Source organism: Pseudophryne corroboree, chromosome 2 (genome assembly GCF_028390025.1).
Source record: "Pseudophryne corroboree isolate aPseCor3 chromosome 2, aPseCor3.hap2, whole genome shotgun sequence".
Classification (NCBI taxonomy): domain Eukaryota; kingdom Metazoa; phylum Chordata; class Amphibia; order Anura; family Myobatrachidae; genus Pseudophryne; species Pseudophryne corroboree.
Genome location: NC_086445.1, coordinates 910,228,728 through 910,248,928, shown reverse-complemented (window position 1 = coordinate 910,248,928; position 20,201 = coordinate 910,228,728). Strand labels below are relative to the sequence as shown.

General features: G+C 50.2%; 1 protein-coding gene across 1 annotated transcript in view; it reads left to right on the top strand.

Moving 5' to 3' along the window:
• LOC135050017 (protein ABHD15-like) overlaps window positions 1-20,201 on the top strand; it is a 73,984-nt gene that overhangs the window by 24,270 nt on the left and 29,513 nt on the right. The window contains exon 2 of the mRNA XM_063956104.1: window positions 9,692-10,044. Within this exon, the coding sequence (XP_063812174.1) occupies window positions 9,692-10,044 (353 nt within the window). The remainder of the gene's footprint in view (window positions 1-9,691; window positions 10,045-20,201) is intronic.

Below are 20,201 nucleotides of genomic sequence, written 5' to 3'. Positions count from 1 at the left end.
AATTTGCACCGAGGTCGCTGGATGACTAAGCTCAGCGACCCAAGTGGCCGACACAAACACCTGGCCCATCTAGGAGTGGCACTGCAGTGTCACGCAGGATGGCCCTTCCAAAAAACACCCCCCAAACAGCACATGACGCAAAGAAAAAAAGAGGCACAATGAGGTAGCTGTGTGACTAAGATAAGCGACCCAAGTGGCCGACACAAACACCTGGCCCATCTAGGAGTGGCACTGCAGTGTCACGCAGGATGGCCCTTCCAAAAACTACTCCCCAAACAGCACATGACGCAAAGAAAAATGAAAGAAAAAAGAGGTGCAAGATGGAATTGTCCTTGGGCCCTCCCACCCACCCTTATGTTGTATAAACAGGACATGCACACTTTAACCAACCCATCATTTCAGTGACAGGGTCTGCCACACGACTGTGACTGAAATGACGGGTTGGTTTGGACCCGAACCAAAAAAGAAGCAATTAATCTCTCCTTGCACAAACTGGCTCTACAGAGGCAAGATGTCCACCTCATCATCATCCTCCGATATATCACCGTGTACATCCCCCTCCTCACAGATTATCAATTCGTCCCCACTGGAATCCACCATCTCGGCTCCCTGTGTACTTTGTGGAGGCAATTGCTGCTGGTGAATGTCTCCACGGAGGAATTGATTATAATTCATTTTAATGAACATCATCTTCTCCACATTTTCTGGATGTAACCTCGTACGCCGATTGCTGACAAGGTGAGCGGCGGCACTAAACACTCTTTCGGAGTACACACTTGTGGGAGGGCAACTTAGGTAGAATAAAGCCAGTTTGTGCAAGGGCCTCCAAATTGCCTCTTTTTCCTGCCAGTATAAGTACGGACTGTCTGACGTGCCTACTTGGATGCGGTCACTCATATAATCCTCCACCATTCTTTCAATGGGGAGAGAATCATATGCAGTGACAGTAGACGACATGTCCGTAATCGTTGTCAGGTCCTTCAGTCCGGACCAGATGTCAGCATCAGCAGTCGCTCCAGACTGCCCTGCATCACCGCCAGCGGGTGGGCTCGGAATTCTGAGCCTTTTCCTCGCACCCCCAGTTGCGGGAGAATGTGAAGGAGGAGATGTTGACAGGTCGCGTTCCGCTTGACTTGACAATTTTGTCACCAGCAGTTCTTTGAACCCCTGCAGACTTGTGTCTGCCGGAAAGAGAGATCCAAGGTAGGTTTTAAATCTAGGATCGAGCACGGTGGCCAAAATGTAGTGCTCTGATTTCAACAGATTGACCACCCGTGAATCCTTGTTAAGCGAATTAAGGGCTCCATCCACAAGTCCCACATGCCTAGCGGAATCGCTCTGTGTTAGCTCCTCCTTCAATGTCTCCAGCTTCTTCTGCAAAAGCCTGATGAGGGGAATGACCTGACTCAGGCTGGCAGTGTCTGAACTGACTTCACGTGTGGCAAGTTCAAAAGGTTGCAGAACCTTGCACAACGTTGAAATCATTCTCCACTGCGCTTGAGACAGGTGCATTCCACCTCCTATATCGTGCTTAGTTGTATACGCTTGAATGGCCTTTTGCTGCTCCTCCATCCTCTGAAGCATATAGAGGGTTGAATTCCACCTCGTTACCACTTCTTGCTTCAGATGATGGCAGGGCAGGTTCAGGCGTTTTTGGTGGTGCTCCAGTCTTCTGTACGTGGTGCCTGTACGCCGAAAGTGTCCCGCAATTCTTCTGGCCACCGACAGCATCTCTTGCACGCCCCTCTCGTTTTTTAAATAATTCTGCACCACCAAATTCAAGGTATGTGCAAAACATGGGACGTGCTGGAATTTGCCCAGATTTAATGTACACACAATATTGCTGGCGGCGTCCGATGCCACAAATCCACAGGAGAGTCCAATTGGGGTAAGCCATTCTGCGATGATCTTCCTCAGTTGCCGTAAGAGGTTTTCAGCTGTGTGCGTATTCTGGAAAGCGGTGATACAAAGCGTAGCCTGCCTAGGAAAGAGTTGGCGTTTGCGAGATGCTGCTACTGGTGCCGCCGCTGCTGTTCTTGCGGCGGGAGTCAATACATCTACCCAGTGGGCTGTCACAGTCATATAGTTCTGAGTCTGCCCTGCTCCACTTGTCCACATGTCCGTGGTTAAGTGGACATTGGGTACAACTGCATTTTTTAGGACACTGGTGAGTCTTTTTCTGAGGTCTGTGTACATTTTCGGTATCGCCTGCCTAGAGAAATGGAACCTAGATGGTATTTGGTACCGGGGACACAGTACCTCAAACAAGTCTATAGTTGGCTCTGCAGTAATGATGGATACCGGAACCACGGTTCTCACCGCCCAGGATGCCAAGGCCTCAGTTATCCGCTTTGCAGCAGGATGACTGCTGTGATATTTCATCTTCCTCGCAAAGGACTGTTGGACAGTCAATTGCTTGGTGGAAGTAGTAAAAGTGGTCTTACGACTTCCCCTCTGGGATGACCATCGACTCCCAGCAGCAACAACAGCAGCGCCAGCAGCAGTAGGCGTTACACGCAAGGATGCATCGGAGGAATCCCAGGCAGGAGAGGACTTGTCAGAATTGCCAGTGACATGGCCTGCAGGACTATTGGCATTCCTGGGGAAGGAGGAAATTGACACTGAGGGAGTTGGTGGGGTGGTTTGCGTGAGCTTGGTTACAAGAGGAAGGGATTTACTGGTCAGTGGACTGCTTCCGCTGTCGCCCAAAGTTTTTGAACTTGTCACTGACTTATGATGAATGCGCTGCAGGTGACGTATAAGGGAGGATGTTCCGAGGTGGTTAACGTCCTTACCCCTACTTATTACAGCTTGACAAAGGCAACACACGGCTTGACAAATGTTGTCCGCATTTCTGTTGAAATACTTCCACACCGATGAGCTGATTTTTTTGGTATTTTCACCAGGCATGTCAATGGCCATATTCCTCCCACGGACAACAGGTGTCTCCCCGGGTGCCTGACTTAAACAAACCACCTCACCATCAGAATCCTCCTTGTCAATTTCCTCCCCAGCGCCAGCAACACCCATATCCTCCTTATCCTTGTGTACTTCAACACTGACATCTTCAATCTGACTATCAGGAACTGGACTGCAGGTGCTCCTTGCAGCACTTGCAGGGGGCGTGCAAATGGTGGAAGGCGCATGCTCTTCACGTCCAGTGTTGGGAAGGTCAGGCATCGCAACCGACACAATTGGACTCTCCTTGTGGATTTGTGATTTCGAAGAACGCACAGTTCTTTGCTGTGCTTTTGCCAGCTTAAGTCTTTTCATTTTTCTAGCGAGAGGCTGAGTGCTTCCATCCTCATGTGAAGCTGAACCACTAGCCGTGAACATAGGCCAGGGCCTCAGCCGTTCCTTGCCACTCCGTGTGGTAAATGGCATATTGGCAAGTTTACGCTTCTCCTCCGACGATTTTATTTTAGATTTTTTAGTCCTTTTTTTACTGATATTTGGTGTTTTGGATTTTACATGCTCTGTACTATGACATTGGGCATCGGCCTTGGCAGACGACGTTGATGGCATTTCATCGTCTCGGCCATGACTAGTGGCAGCAGCTTCAGCACGAGGTGGAAGTGGATCTTGATCTTTCCCTATTTTTGGAACCTCAACATTTTTGTTCTCCATATTTTAATAGGCACAACTAAAAGGCACCTCAGGTAAACAATGGAGATGGATGGATACTAGTATACTTATGGATGACGAGCGACTGCCGACACAGAGGTAGCTACAGCCGTGGACTACCGTACTGCGTCTGCTAGTATAGACTGGATGATAATGATATAAAAAATATATATAGATCACTACTGCAGGACAGGTATATATTATATAATGACGGACCTGCTGGACACTGTCAGCACTGCAGACTCCTAAACTACTAGTATGAAGAAGATAGAAAAAAAAAAAAACACCACAGGTAGGTATACAATTATGGACGAGCGACTGCCAGTGCCGACACAGAGGTAGCTACAGCCGTGGACTACCGTACTGCGTCTGCTAGTATAGACTGGATGATAATGATATAAAAAATATATATATATCACTACTGCAGGACAGGTATATATTATATAATGACGGACCTGCTGGACACTGTCAGCACTGCAGACTCCTAAACTACTAGTATGAAGAAGATAGAAATATAATGAATGACGGACCTGCTGGACACTGTCAGCAGAATGCGTTTATAGAATAAATAAAAAAAACACCACACGAGTGTTTAACTTTTTCAGGCAGACAATATACTGGTGGTCACTGCTGGTCAGTCACACTGGCACTCTGGCAGCAAAAGTGTGCACTGTTAAATATGTACTCCTGCTATAACTGCTCCCCAGTCTCCCCCACAATTAAGCTGTGTGAGCAGTGAGCACTACTCAGCACAGTCAGATCTACATAGATGATATTATCATGCAGCACACTGAGGCTGAGCACAGATATGGTATGTGACTGTGTATCGTTTTTTTTCAGGCAGAGAACGGATTATATTAAATAATAAATAAAACTGGTGGTCACTAGTATAACTATCAGCAAAACTCTGCAGTCTCTGAGTACTCCTAATGCTCCAGTAAATCAAGTGTCTCACTCTCTATCTAAACGGAGAGGACGCCAGCCACGTCCTCTCCCTATCAATCTCAATGCACGTGTGAAAATGGCGGCGACTTATATAGAATCCGAGTCTCGCGAGAATCCGACAGCGGGATGATGACGTTCGGGCGCGCTCGGGTTAGCCGAGCAAGGCGGGAAGATCCGAGTCTGCCTCGGACCCGTGTAAAAAGGCTGAAGTTCGGGGGGGTTCGGTTTCCGAGAAACCGAACCCGCTCATCACTAGTATGTATATGTGTGTGTACTGTGTATATGTATGTATGTATGTATGTATGTATGTATGTATGTGTGTGTGTATATATATGTATATATATATATATATATATATATATATATGTGTATATATATATATATATATATATATATATATATATATATGTATATGTATGTGTGTGTATATAGAGAGATATGTATATATATTAAAGATGCTGTCTTAAGAGATATATATATATATATATATATATATATATATATATATATATATATATATATATATATATATATATATATAATCAAACATGCCCAAAGAGACATGAGTATACTGGGTCCTAGAGTCAAAGCTATGTCGATTTCTGCTTGACGTGTCCTGTAGAATATGCAATGGACAGATAATGCCAACTTAAGTGGCATATGGAAGGCTGAGGATTGTGTGGAGAAGGGTTCTCGGACCTGGTCTCCATGGCTATAGCTGGTAATTATGATATTTTGCCTTATATTCCTGCACAGCCTAGGAAAGCACGTCATTATCAAATGCAGCTTTTCGAACAAAGAAACAAGAAAGTCCGAGGTGCGTCCTTTCTTGCCAGAGGCGGGGCCAGAGGAAAGTAACTGCACAACACAGCTAGTTCCCAGGAACAGAAGTCCTCCCCGGCCTCTATGAAAATCCACCGCATGTCGCTGGGGCTCCACAGACGGAGCGAGGCCCGGAGGGGGCACGCTTTCGTAAGTTCTGCAACAAGTGGGTTCACTCCCTGTGAGATCCCTGGGCAATAGATATTGTTTCTCAGGGATACAAGCTGGACTTTGAGAAGAGGCCTCCTCACTGACGGCCCTTCCGGCTTCCCCCCACGAGAGGGAAACAGGCTTAACTGCAATTCACAAATTGTATCTTCAACAGGTGGTGGTCAAGGTTCCCCTCCTTCGACAAGGAGGGGGTTATTATTCGACCATGTGGTAGTCCCGAAACCAGACGGTTCGGTCAGACCCATATTGAATTTAAAATCCCTGAACATATACCTGAAAAGGTTCAAGATGGAATCGCTAAGAGCGGTCGTTACAAGCCTGAAAGGGGGAGATTTTATCATGACTCGGGACATAAAGGAGGCATACCTTCATGTCCCCATTTATCCACCTCATCAGGCGTACCTCAGAATTGCGGTACGGGATTGTCATTACCAATTTCAGACGTTGCCGTTTGGTCTCTCCACGGCCCCGAGAATATTCACCAAGGTAATGGCGGAAATGTTGGTGCTCCTGCGGAAGCAAGGTGTCACTATTATCACGTACTTGGACGATCTCCTCATAAAAGCGAGATCAAGAGAGCAGTGGCTGAACAGCGTATCACTTTCTCTGGAAGTGTAACGGCAACACGGCTGGATTCTATATATTCCAAAGTCGCAGTTGGTTCCTACAGCTCATCTGCCTCTCCTAGGCATGATCCTAGACACAGACCAGAAAAGGGTTTATCTCCCGATAGAGAGAGCTCAGGAGCTTGTGACACTGGTCAGGAATCTATTAAAACCAAAACAGGTGTCAGTGCATCACTGCACTCGAGTCCTGGGAAGGATGGTGGCATCATACGAGGCCATTCCTTTCGGCAGGTTCCATGAGAGGACCTTCTAATGGGACTTACTGGACAAAGTGGTCCGGATCACATCTTTAGATGCATCGGTTAATCACCCTATCCCCCGGGGCCAGGGTGTCTCTCCTGTGGTGGCTGCAGAGTACTCACCTTCTCGAGGGCCACAGGTTCGGCATTCAGGACTGGGTCCTGGTGACCACGGATGCAAGCCTCCGAGGGTGGGGGGCAGTCACTCAGGGAAAAAGTTTCCAAGGGCTGTGGTCAAGTCAGGAGACTTGCCTTCACATCAATATCCTGGAACTAAGGGCCATATACAACGCCCTAAGTCAAGCGGAGACCCTGCTTCGCAACCAATCGGTGCTGATTCAATCAGACAACATCACCGCAGTGGCTCATGTAAACCGCCAAGGCGGCACAAGGAGCAGGGTGGCGATGGCGGAAGCCAACAAAATTCTTCGATGGGCGGAGAATCACGTACGAGCACTGTCAGCAGTGTTCATTCCGGGAGTGGACAGCTGGGAAGCAGACTTCCTCAGCAGGCACGACCTCCACCCGGGTGAGGGGGGACTTCATCAAGAAGTCTTCGCGCAGATTGTAGGTCGGTGGGAACTGCCACAGGTGGACATGATGGCATCCCGCCTCAACAAAAAGCTACAGAGGTATTGTGCCAGGTCAAGAGACTCTCAGGCGATAGCTGTAGACGCACTGGTGACACCGTGGATGTTCCAGTCGGTTTATGTGTTTCCTCCTCTTCCTCTCTTACCCAAGGTGCTGAGAATCATAAGGAAAAGAGGAGTGAGAACAATACTCATTGTTCCGGATTGGCCAGGAAGGATTTGGTATCCAGAGCTGCAAGAAATGCTCACAGAGGACCCATGACCTCTGTCTTTAGGGCAGGATCTGTTGCAGCAGGGACCTTGTCTGTTCCAAGACTTACCGCAGCTGCGTTTGACGGCATGGCGGTTGAACACCGGATCCTAGTAGAAAAAAGGGATTCCAGATGAGGTTATTCCTACGCTGATAAAGGCTAGGAAGGACGTGACGGCTAAACATAATCACCGTATACGGCGAAAATATGTTGCTTGGTGTGAGGCCAGGAATGCCTCTACAGAGGAATTCCAGCTGGGCCGTTGCCTTCACTTCCTACAGTCGGGAGTGACTTTGGGCCTAAAATTGGGGTCCATTAAGGTCCAGATTTCGGCCCTATCCATTTTCTTTCATAAAAAACTAGCTTCTCTACCTGAAGTTCAGACGTTTGTAAAGGGAGTGCTGCATATTCAGCCCCCTTTTGTGCCACCAGTGGCACCTTGGGATCTTAACGTGGTGTTGAGTTTCCTGAAATCTCACTGGTTTGAGCCACTTAAGACCGTGGAGTTAAAATATCTCACGTGGAAAGTGGTCATGCTATTGGCCATAGCTTCGGCTAGGCGTGTGTCAGAATTGGCGGCTTTGTCATGTAAAAGCCCCTATCTGGTTTTCCATATGGACAGGGCAGAATTACGGACTCGTCTGCAATTTCTGCCAAAGGTGGTGTCATCTTTTCATTTGAACCAACCTATTGTGGTGCCTGCGGCTACTCATGACTTGGAGGATTCCAAGTTACTAGATGTAGTCAGGGCTTTGAAGGTTTATGTAGCCAGAACGGCTGGAGTCAGGAAAACTGACTCGCTGTTTAGCCTGTATGCATCCAACAAGCTGGGTGCTCCTGCTTCAAAGCAGACTATTGCTCGCTGGATCTGTAACACGATTCAGCAGGCTCATTCTGCGTCTGGATTGTCACCTCCAAAATCAGTAAAAGCCCATTCCACAAGGAAGGTGGGCTCTTCTTGGGCGGCTGCCCGAGGGGTCTCGGCATTACAGCTTTGCCGAGCAGCTACTTGGTCGGGTTCAAACACCTTTGCAAAGTTCTACAAGTTTGATACCCTGGCTGAGGAGGACCTTGTGTTTGCTCATTCGGTGCTGCAGAGTCATCCGCACTCTCCCGCCCATTTGGGAGCTTTGGTATAATCCCCCATGGTCCTTACGGTTTCCCCAGCATCCACTTAGGACGTTAGAGAAAATAAGATTGTACTCACCGGTAAATCTATTTCTCGTAGTCCGTAGTGGATGCTGGGCGCCCGTCCCAAGTGCGGACTTCTTCTGCAATACTTGGATATAGTTATTGCTTAAATAAGGGTTATGTTATGGTTGCATCAGGTTTGTCTGATGCTCTGTTGTTGTTCATACTGTTGACTGGGTATGTTATCACAAGTTATACGGTGTGATTGGTGTGGCTGGTATGAGTCTTACCCTGGATTCCAAAATCCTTTCCTTGTAATGTCAGCTCTTCCGGCACAGTTTCCTTAAGTGAGGTCTGGAGGAGGGGCATAGAGGGAGGAGCCAGTGCACACCAGTAGTCCTAATTCTTTCTTAGAGTGCCCTGTCTCCTGCGGAGCCAGTCTATTCCCCATGGTCCTTACGGAGTCCCCAGCATCCACTACGAGAAATAGATTTACCGGTGAGTAAAATCTTATTTTTTTACGCGAGCCAGTGGCGCGCACTAACCCTGTTTCACCATCGGGAGGGAAGGCAAAGGAAACTTTCGCCCTGGGCGCCACAAAGTCTAGAACCGTCCCTGCCTGCACAGAAACAATATAACTCACCCAAATCTAACTCTCTCTGCCCATGTTAATCTGCCCCACCTGCAGTGCACATGGTTTTGCCCATTAGAGAAAGATTTTGCTTTTGCGATCAGGTCTGAATTAGGCCCATAGTGTGTACACACTGTGCAAGCTTGTAAAACATATTGTCAGTGGCCACATCTAGAATTATGCTGACTACATCCTCAGAGTTTGTTGCATGTAGGTATGACTGCGTACACACTGGACAATTTGAACAATTTGTCGTTACCCTAATCCGTCGGAATCTGGTAAATCATACAAAATATTGTCTAGCGTATACTCGGCTTAACAGTGCAGGCTTTAGGGATATCCAGGCTTCAGCACAGATGGTAAAATCAAAATATCTGAGGTACTTTTTAAGTCACCTGTGCTCAAGCGTGGATATCACTAAAACCTGGACTGTTAGTGTGCCTTAAGGACAGAGGTTGGGAATGCCTATTCTAGATGAATACTGAAACATAGCTTTATTTTACACACACGGACAGTCTCTCTGTGTATTCTTTCCCTATCAACTGCTCTCCCTCCCTCCAATATTTCTCTCAGTGTTTCCCATTTTTTATATTTCAATTAGAGGTCATTTTACAATACTAGTGTATATAAAAAAAAAAAATAATTCTTAACATATTTGCAGATATGTCACTTGGCCCTGACTCATGGATACCAGGCTGTGATCTTCAATCGTCGCTGCCAAAATGGTTGCCCTCTCAGCACTGCCAAGTTGCAGCCTTACGGTGACCCTAATGATCTTCGTGAAGCCATTCGATATATCCGCCATTGCCAGCCCTCCTCTCGGCTGTTTGCAGCCGGTGAAGGCACCGGGGCAGGACTTCTGCTGTCCTACCTTGGAGAGTGTGGGTCATCCAGCTACATCACAGCAGCAGGCTGCATCTCTCCTCTTTTCCGCCTACAGGACTGGTTTGAAAATGGGTGTCCATGGTTGTGGCAAGCTGCTTTACTGCTGTACCAAAAGACATATCTAAGCAGGTACGTGCAAGGGTTTGTAGGATTCCCATTGTTACTTTACATATTTAATCCCTTCCCCCAGTGAAATACTGCATTTTCCTCTGATGCTGCCAATGTGAGCAATCCTTGGAGATTTATATTATTACATTTTAGTTCTTAACTGGAAGCAGTTCTGCTTTGATTCATAGGGCCAGATGCATCATTGCATGGAGAGTGATAAAGTACCAGCCAATCAGCTCCTTACTGCTATTTTTCAAACACAGCCTGTGACATGACAGTTAGGTCCTGATTGGCTGGTACTTTTTCAGTCTCCATTTTATCTTTTTCCAAGTGATAATGCTACTAGCCCACAATGTGTTTTTTTTGTATGGAGAGGATATTCTAGGAAGTCTGGGTGAGAGGTATCTGACCTTCCAAAGAGAACAAGTGGAGAAACCGCCCATAGCAGACAGCTTCTAGTTTTCATTTTAGCAACTTCATTCTATAAACTGGTCAGTAAGCTGATTGGTTGCGATTTCTCCACTTATCTTTTAGAAGATTTGATTTAACTCTACCTTTGACACAAATCTTCTAGCAGTTTCAACCCCTTTGTCACTGTCTTTACTTACTCCTGTACTGAACCTATTTTGCACATTTTTCGCTGGTCCATTACTACATTACTTTCTTTAATTTTTGAATGTGCAGTACATACACACACACACACACACACACACACACACACACACACACACACATTCTATTGTATGTGTGAAAGTTCTCGTATATGCTTTGATTCTTTCAGAAAATAGTATTAGTTTGCTTATACCTCCTATCCCAGCAAAGAAAATCTACCAAAAACAAGTGTTGTTGTTTTTTTTTTTTGCCTAGCTTGTACAGTCTTGAATGAAATACGTAAAATGTGTATGTATAATATGGGTAGCCCAGCCAAGGCGTATAATTGTGAAAAGCAAACAATCCACCACATCAGTTGACAGTACACTAAGTTTATTGAAGCCAGGATGGGATAGATCAGGGTATTGTAACTCCCACATCTCTGGGCTTCTTAACGCGTTCTGGGCAGATGTATTAAGCCTGGAGAAGTGATAAAGAAGTGATAAATGGAAGGTGATAACGCACCAGCCAATCATTACGGGTTTGAAAAATGACAGTTATGAGATGATTGGCTGGTGCGTTATCACCTTCCACTTATCACTTCTTTATCACTGCTTTATCCCTTCTCCAGGCTTATTACATCTCTGTGCTTTAGGATGTTATTGTTAATAAGTGTTCTCTTTTCTCTCATGATAACGTGATCACAAGGGGAACCTCATTTGAAAATGGGAGAATTTTAAGTAAGATTTGTATTATTCCTTTATTGGTTTGAAATCCTGAAGAGGAGCCCCTCTCGTCCTTTGCCCTGAAGGCACAGTTACAGTTTAGAAGCACTGACCCAGTTTTAAGTTGTTGCACAGACCACAGCTTGTCATTGTGCTTGCAGTGTTTTACCACAGAAGCGGCCACAAGAACATAAATTATGCGATGACAACACAGAAATAACACAGCTGCTGTGAAAGTCAGAACATACTCTGTTCAGTCTGAGAGATTGTGCTTTCAGCTCCCAGATAACTTTAACTTGTGTTCAGTCCTCTTTCAGAATTTGTGATCCTGCAAACAGGGTAATAAAGTGTTTAATGTTCGTTTTATTAAAGACGGTAGCTGGGTGTACACACCAGACGATCCTGGCCCTACACATGTAACAATATAGTGCACTATATCGTTCAGTCGCCACATCCAGGAACATGGTGTTGATAATGATATCCTCAGATCTGCAAGCAGTGCAGGCTGATCAGAAGGCGCAATGAGCGTCCTGTAGGAGCGCGCAATAACTTGTACACACCATTGTGCATGATATCTCAGTCCAATACAGACGACATATCGCCAAGTGTGTACCCAGCTTATGGGCCTGAGGCAGAGTTTATTTATTTCTTAACATTTATTTATATATGAAAGTATAAAAGTTGCACTTTAGAAATGGGAGATGTCCACAATTCCGACCTCAGCTTGTGTTCACTAAATATGTGCGACTTTGGCAGTATGCATAGCAGCTAAACATCCTAGTGATATTTGGTGGACCCCTTTCTTTGAAAGTAAAGCATTCATAACCTAGAACCAGAAATAACGACACGGAGACTTGAATTTTGGCAGAAAATTGCTAGCTATTTATTTGTCCCTATCCATTAGCAAACCTGTAATAAAGAAATTAATTTAATATGCCGCTCCAGCCGGCATATGGTGGCGGCCCAAAAGAACGGCTCAATTAACCTAAATTAACCTTAAATAACTAATCCTATAAATTTACTAAAACTTATCATAAACCGGTAATAGGTGACAACTCAACCCCCACAGTGACTACCCACCGCTCCTGGGTGCCCTGCCGCTGCCTTCCCGGACGGGTGGTCAAGCGGCCATAAGTCGATGGAGGTGAGTGCACCTAAACCACAACAAACTGTAAAACACTACAGTTTTCCCTACAATACAAAACTGCCGTTCTTTTCCGCCAACAGCGAAAGACTCATCCCCAAAGTCTTTCGCACCGCCACCATAAACCTACCCTAACTCCTGCAAAGCGAAACCTAGATCCTCCAGAAAAAAAAAACATCCCCTCATTGGATAGATGTACTCCATCATGCCGGAAAAGGTGGCTGTCTCTGAACCGAATCCTCGGGTGGCGAACCACCCTCCCTCCGTGGGACAGCACCCACTTTGCCACCGCCCCGTTCACCTTTTTCCGGGCCTCGTCAATCTGGCGCCCATCCGCCACACCCCTCCAACACAATCTTGGCACCATCATTGAAAAAACCAACACACAATTGGTCCATGTTGCGGCCACACTTGCCAGATCATGTATCATGGCCCACCGCAGATCCAAGGATGTCCTCTTCCCCAGGTCGTTGCCACCTAGATGGACAACCAAGACCCTAGGGACTCCATGCTTGCTGGCCTGACTCACTAACCTACTCCTCAGCTCACCCCACATCATTCCTCGCCAGCCAAGCCATCTGACACCCTGTGCTCCAAGCAATGCCTGAGCCCCCTCCGAGGCCACAAACCTGGCCGCCCAGTAAATGTAAGAGTGGCCAACCACCCAAATGGCCAAATTGTCGTCAAACCATCCTGAAGGGGAAAAGAGGGGTAAAATTGATTACTAAGAGGCTTATTGTTTACACTGAAGGATCTGCCAAAAAGAAAAAACTTTAGATCTCGCTATTGCAGCAGTCACGGCCTAGCCGAACTGCACCATGCTTCGTTGCCAATTTAAAGCGCAATTAAAGACACAAAGGGGAAAGATCAAATAAAACAAACGAAATAAAACAGGGGGGGGGGGGGGGGGGGTATAAAATGGGAAACACATGTAATAACTCAGCTGGAGGTGAAAGCGTAAAGACCTGCTGAGGGACTCTGATTAGACCAGATTAGCCGAATTGTAGATTAGAATTCAGTCCGTCAAGTCAGGCAAAAAATCGCAAAATAACTCCAGACCCCCGCTGCCGACTCATGCCAGCAACGGCGAGTAGCTAATCCCTGAGTAGGATAACAAAAGGGGAAAACACCAACAGACGCACAACACCATAACTCACAGAACTGGAACAACATAATATATTGCAAATAAAACAAAGCACTAAGCGCAATCCGACCTCTCATGCAACGGGGCGAATATATCGTCTGTAACTTGACGACTTCCCTCGCCCCACCGCCTGGATTTCAGATCTGGAGAAACCCGCCGCAGCAGCCGACGTCGCCGCGCCTATTAGAAAGGAATGGGTACCGAACGCAGCGGGTGGGAGGCCCAAGCTCGCTAAACAACGACTCAGCATCCAACGGAACTGGTATTTCGTCACTGGCAGCCCGTCATAATGCAATAGCCATGACCCCTCCCTAACGGGTCGCACCGCCACATATTGCATCGCCAGACCTACTGGGCAAACGCTCTCCTCTTGCGCTGGAACCATAGTGACCCAGCGACCTCTCCCCACTTGGTCCGTCTTAGAGCGCCTTAATCTGCACAGCAAGGACCTCTCACACACTACTACGTCTCCGACCAGCATGCGCGACTCTGCTCTCTTGGAAGGCGCTACCAACTCCGAAACCCTAAAGGCCCCGTGGTAAGCCAATGAGAACGCCAAACTGCACAAAAGTGTCTCAAACCTGGACGACGCGACTCGCCCCACCGCCGCGATGACGGCCGGCAACAAAGCCGCATCGATGGGCCGCCTCCTATCCGGTGGCGTCGGCGCCACTCGCGTCCACCCTTTCATTGCCTTCCGCAGAACATCGCTTTTTGTCACATCGGGGACGCCCCGCAGCTTGCAGAAAACCAGACCCCAGCCAAGTACCGGGATACCACCGCTCGGGACCTACCCGAAACATACAGCTGCCAAATAAAAGAAAGCATCAGCCGATGCCTGCTCTTACCTTGTTGCTGACGACCTTGTACAAACTCCTCCCACTCATTCCAAGCATGTCCGTAAGCCTTGAGCGTGGCTGGCGCGACTTACCGCAACGCTATACCCTCCAGTCCGGCCCGATCACCTGCCAAACCTAACCGGGACAATGAAAACCTTGCTCGTTGGCCTCAGGTGCCAACAACCAACACCTCTCCCACTGTCCTCGCGACAAAGCGTCGACAATCCCATTCTCCAAACCGGGCACATGTTGCGCGCGGAACCACAGGTTCCTACGCAAGCATGTCAAAAGCAATTGCCCTAGCACCCGCATAACCACCAACGACTTTGCCCTCTGGTTATTAATCGCATGCACCACGCCCAGATAATCGCATCTAAACAAAATGCTGCGATTAGCCAGCCGATCGCCCCAGACCTCCAACGCCACCATAATGGGAAAAACTCCAGAAGCAAAAGGTCCTTCGTGAAACCCCCGCGATGCCATTCTGCCTGCCACGAGGCCGCGCACCAAGATCCCTCCAGATGGCAACCGAATCCAGAGGCGCCCGCTGCGTCGGTGAACAGCTGCAACCTAGCGCTGTCCGCCATTGGGGCCTGCCATATACACACCCCGTTGAAGTCCTCGAGGAACGAGGCCCATATTGCCAACTCCCTCTTAATCTCTGAGGACAAACGCACGAAATGGTGCGTTCTGGCACACCCCGCAGTCGCCCTTCACAGCTTCCGGCAGTACACACCTAAAAGCGAACTCAAATGAGCCGGAAGGCGCCTGGAGCCTTCTTAGGAACCACCCCCACTGGAGAGATGACCAAGTCATCCCCCGAAGGAACACGCCGCGTTGTTAAACGCGAAACATTTTCCTTTTGTGGTGGCACGCCCCCCTGCGCGGACTGCCGACCTACCTGACTTGGCCAATCCGCCGTCCGCGCCGGACCCCTGGGAGGACGACCCTGCGTGGTGCCCGTCCGCCCCCGGCTTCCGGGGCTCCTCCGCCTGTAGCGAAGCCCGGGTGACCTTGAGCCCAACCTCAACGTCCTTGAACCCGAAGTCCATGACCTGCAAACCTTCCTGTTGTTCCCTGAATTCCTGATCGTACCTGCGCCACTCCGATCCCGAAGACGTGCGCTGCATGTCATGTACGAGATGCAGGTACCTAATTATATTCGTGTGCTCTGCCGGCCTGTCCTCCAGGTAAGATGCCGCGAAGACCCAGAACCCGGCCAGGCAATTATCGAAGGTACGGAATGCCTCAGCCCCGATGCCCTTCTTTGCGCCGCCACCTTATACTCTTTCTTCGCGACCTTCGTCAATACGAACACGTCCACGAAGTCCCCCCTCCAAATCTTCTTGCGGCAGCTATCTCGCAGCCCCCGCAGTATAGACGAATCGCACGACACCGGGCAAATTGCGAGCTTCTTGGCCCTACGCGCTTCCTCGCTAAGCCGCTTGCGCCTGTTCCGCTGGCCCGCTGCCCTCTTGGCGAATTTAGTTGCCCGCTTCTTTGCCCTAGTTGTGCTACTGACTTCGGACGCCTGTGACGACATTGAAGATGAAGAGGAGGAAGAGGAAGAACTACGCGAACTAGAGCTCGTGGAGGAACCCGAATACCGACTGCACCACCTTACCTGATGCCGCCGACTGCCCCGACATGGAATCTTCCGGCGCGTCCAAATCGTTGCCTTCCTCCTCGAAATCTGCCATCGCCTCATCCCCGAGCTCCCTTGAAAAAGAGGAAGAAGCGGAGGACCCCTCCAGCACTCGCGGCACATGCCGCGGCCTCCGTGCTGGGGGCGTTGCGGCCGTGAGCTCCCCCGCGTCCTGCCCTGGACCCTGTTGTAATTCTGCGGCGACCGTCCCGAGCTCACGGCAGGCGCGTGCCACCCGCTGCGCCGCCATAGCCCGCAGCCCGCCGGAACGAACAGCCGTTCTAGGGGAGGCAGCCGCGGCTAGCGGCCCTAACACCTTCACCGCTGTGGCCAGGGCCGAGCCAGCGCTCCGGAGGGGTCGTGACTGCCCCAAAACGCGGTCCTGGGTCCTTCGCCGGGGCCCGCGTGCGACCACGTGCTCGCCGCCCGACATGCGTGTGCCGGGCATCCGACGCACGCTGCCCTTGCGGGAAAGCGGAGGCACCGCTGTCGGCGCCCGCACTGCCCTCGCCTCCGAATTTGTCCCCTCTTCCCGTGTATCGGAACTATCCGATGCCGCAGAGGGGGGGGGGGGGGACCGCCGCGAGCTCCTGCGGCGCGTGCAGCAGCCCCGCGGCCACTAACCCATTCCCTGTCCCCCCTCCTCCCCCGCAGGCCGCTAGATTCCGGCCCCGGGGGAGTGATCTGAAAAGACCGGGAACCCCGCGGCGCAGCAGAGCGCGCGCGCACCGCTCCGCTTGCAGTGGACACGGGCTCGCGCACCTCCCGTGCGCGCACCCCGTGACCTCTTGCTGCCGCACCCCTTCTCCTTGGTATCGCACTGCCCTGCCAGTGATCATAATTGCCCTGTCTCCCCCCGGCTCCCGCCGGACTCCGGCTGCCTGGGAGATAGCAGGGGAGGCAGCAGGGCCGGCGGCGCTGCTGCGCACACACGTGCGCGGCTAGCAGTGCCAGAGGCGAGCGTGGGCGCGCGCCCCACTGCTCTCTGTCACCACAAGGCCTCTTGTCTGGGCTCCTGCATTAAGAGCCCCATTAGCTTAACCTGGTTTATCACTGCCTCTCCCCCTCCCTCCCCGCTCCACACCGTGTTCCGGCTGCGGGGGAGAGGGCTGAGGAGACAAGGAGGAAAGCGGCGCCGCTGCGCGCACACGCGCGTGAGCGGTGCCGCCGGAGCCGCGCGTGGGCCCCACCGCTTCCGGTCCGTGCTCTCTCAGCCGAAGCGTTTGGGGATGACGCCGTGCGAGGCCCTGCGACAGGCCTCGCTCGGCTGGCCACGTCCCCCGCCCAGTGCCCTCCCCCCGCCTGGAACCACTAGCCGGCCCCGGCAAGGGGGAAGAGCTGGGCATCGAACTCAGTCTCCGGTCCCTGGATGAGCGCCCGGCGCGGCGCGCTCCCGCGGGCACCCGGCACTGGGGCTTCCCCGGCCATGCCCGGAGGCAAGGGCTGCTACCCGCCCACCTCCGGGCGGCCTGACTCCCTCTCTGATCCTCCTCGTCGGCCGCTCCCGCCAGTCACAGCCGGCCCGGCTTCCGCCAGATCCCTCGAGGAGGCCCTAGGGGACGGGACGCCGTCCCCAGGGCCAGCCAGCTTGCCCCCGGAACCAGCCCCCACCGCCAGATGAGCGGTAACGGGCTGGGGTCCCGGCGGACCGTCGTGGGCGAGTGGCAGCCAGAGCACTGATGTGTGACCTAAATGCAGGGAGCTGACAATAGAGATGGCTACTGACTCTGTCTCAACACAGTGACTCGAATCATCAGGAAGTGTGAATGATTCGAGTCACTCGCTGTTTCATGAGTCGAGACAGCAGCAGCAGCAGCTTCTCTCAGACAGAGGGAAAGCAAATCCACCAAGAGAACTAAGATAGCCTCACCTTCCCTATATATATCAAACCCTCCCCCTAAAAGGCTGTACTTTCCTAACAGCTAGGTCCACCCCTCCCAAGATGTTTAACTCTTTCCTTTCCTATGCAGTCAATTCTCTCTCCAACTGTATCAAGAGGCGTGCTGACAGGCAACCGTAGCATACGCACCCAGGGGTGGATCCAGGGGGTGGGAGTTGGTGGTGATCACTGCAATCACGCCACTATATACCTGCGTAACGGTACATCTACCAGGGAGAGAGAGGAGAGTGCTGCAGGACATTGTGTGCTGGACTGGGAAGGGAAGATGCTGCCAGCGGTAGTGAGCAGGGAAGAAGTGTTACAAGAAGTGGGCTATCACACTACTAATCACATAGTATATCACAACCATAACTTACTATCTATCATCTCTTCTATTTGCTGAGTAAGTGAAATGGGAGATGAGACACTGAGGAGATCTGGTGGAGAGGGAAAGAGGGGATCCCTGGAATAAAGATAGGGAGAGCAACTAAAGGAGAAGGAATATGGTTATTAGTATCCGTGTGACTTGCTACTGGAAGATCATTTGGCTAATATCGACATTGTCAACAATGCTGAGCAATAATACAACACTTGCTGTAGAGTTTGCACATTTTGAGGGGCCTGTTTTGGTGCTGAGTTGTGTACATTACCACATTCACTGCACGAGTCCAGCGCTGTGCTGAGTTGCACTTCCGGTCCCAAGTGTGAAGAGAGATTAGACCAGAAACTGACGTGATTATTTAAATGGATTATAGATAATGATGTCGGTCGTCACAGAGAGTGATTTTATGACGATTAAATTTATTTTTATTTTTTAAGATAGGTAACTAACTTTTGTTTTTAAATATATTTGTCTTTTACAACAATGAATGAAAATAATTTTCTGCAGTGAGGTACACAGGGATAACATCGGGGGGGGGGTTAGAGTAGGATCTTGATCCGAGGCACCAACAGGCTAAAAGCTTTGACTGTTCCCAGATGCTCACGCCGCCTCCTCTATAACCCCACCTCCGTGCACAGGAGCTCAGTTTGTAAGTTGGTACCTGAAGAGAAACGTGTCCTTACCGGGTGGGATCCGGCATTTGCACTGCTTTGCTGGCTTTCCGACCCGGCAATATACCGGGTCGGTTGCTATAGCAGAGAGGGGATGGGGGTTTGGCAGCAGGGGTGGGGGTGGAGGCTGCGCTGGGAGATAAGCTCATTTCCAGCGCCGCCTCTCCCTATGCTGTGAATGGGAGCTGTGTCGCATCGAAACTACTCCCATTCACACTGCGCCTGACCCGGTATTCAACCCGGCAATAACCCTTCTTTTTTACCGGGTTGAATTACCGGGTCAGGCGACCCGCTAATTCGGGCAAAGTGCTTTCACATCGCACACTGACCCGTGTCGACACGGCAATATGCCGTGTCGATACCGGGTTATTTGTGCGATGTGAAAGGGGTTTTACAGGCAGCAGCCCTGAAAAGAGCTTTTTTAAAGAATATAGAAGACTTCAAGGGCTGCAGCAGAGGCACTCTGAGTGCTAGATGTCATTCTGACATCTCCTGCTGCAGCTCCATCACCTCCACCGGCGGCGCTGTATACTCCCATGCCCTGGTTGCCGGGTACTTACAGCGGAGGGCTCCAGTTCTTCAGGTCAGGCACACACACTCACCGCAGCTCTCCGGGATTGCGTGGCCACATCTAGGGAGGAGGTAAGAGGGTCCCCCAGGCGGGACCCGCTGTAAATCGCATCCGGTGCGGCCATTAGGAAGCGGGCCGCGTGTGCTGGCGTGGACACTGTGTTGGTACAGGGACCCCGCTAGACCACCAGGGCAAGGGCACAGGTCGGTTTTCTGCATAAACCATTTTATTATGGCCCACAATACCCGGTGGTGAAGTCCAGCAAGGGGATAAGGCTCTGACCTGTAGCCCTTTCCCCAGCCCTAGGGCGCCATTTAGAGTAAATGTTCCCGCCCTGGAGCTGCATCTCTCTGTCTACCTCACTCCCTGTCAGCGTTTGGGCGCCATTACACATGCTGAGCTGATTCTGGGACTGCATGGGCAAAGTCTCCTCTGTAAAGCCGCCTGCCTCATCAGCGCTGTGCATTTACAGGACACTTAAGTATTCTACATGTCTTTTGACAGTGTTAGTTAAGAAACAGTGCATTACTTCAGGGTTATGTAGTACAAGTACCCTGTGATATACATCCACTCTTTACTGTGCATTG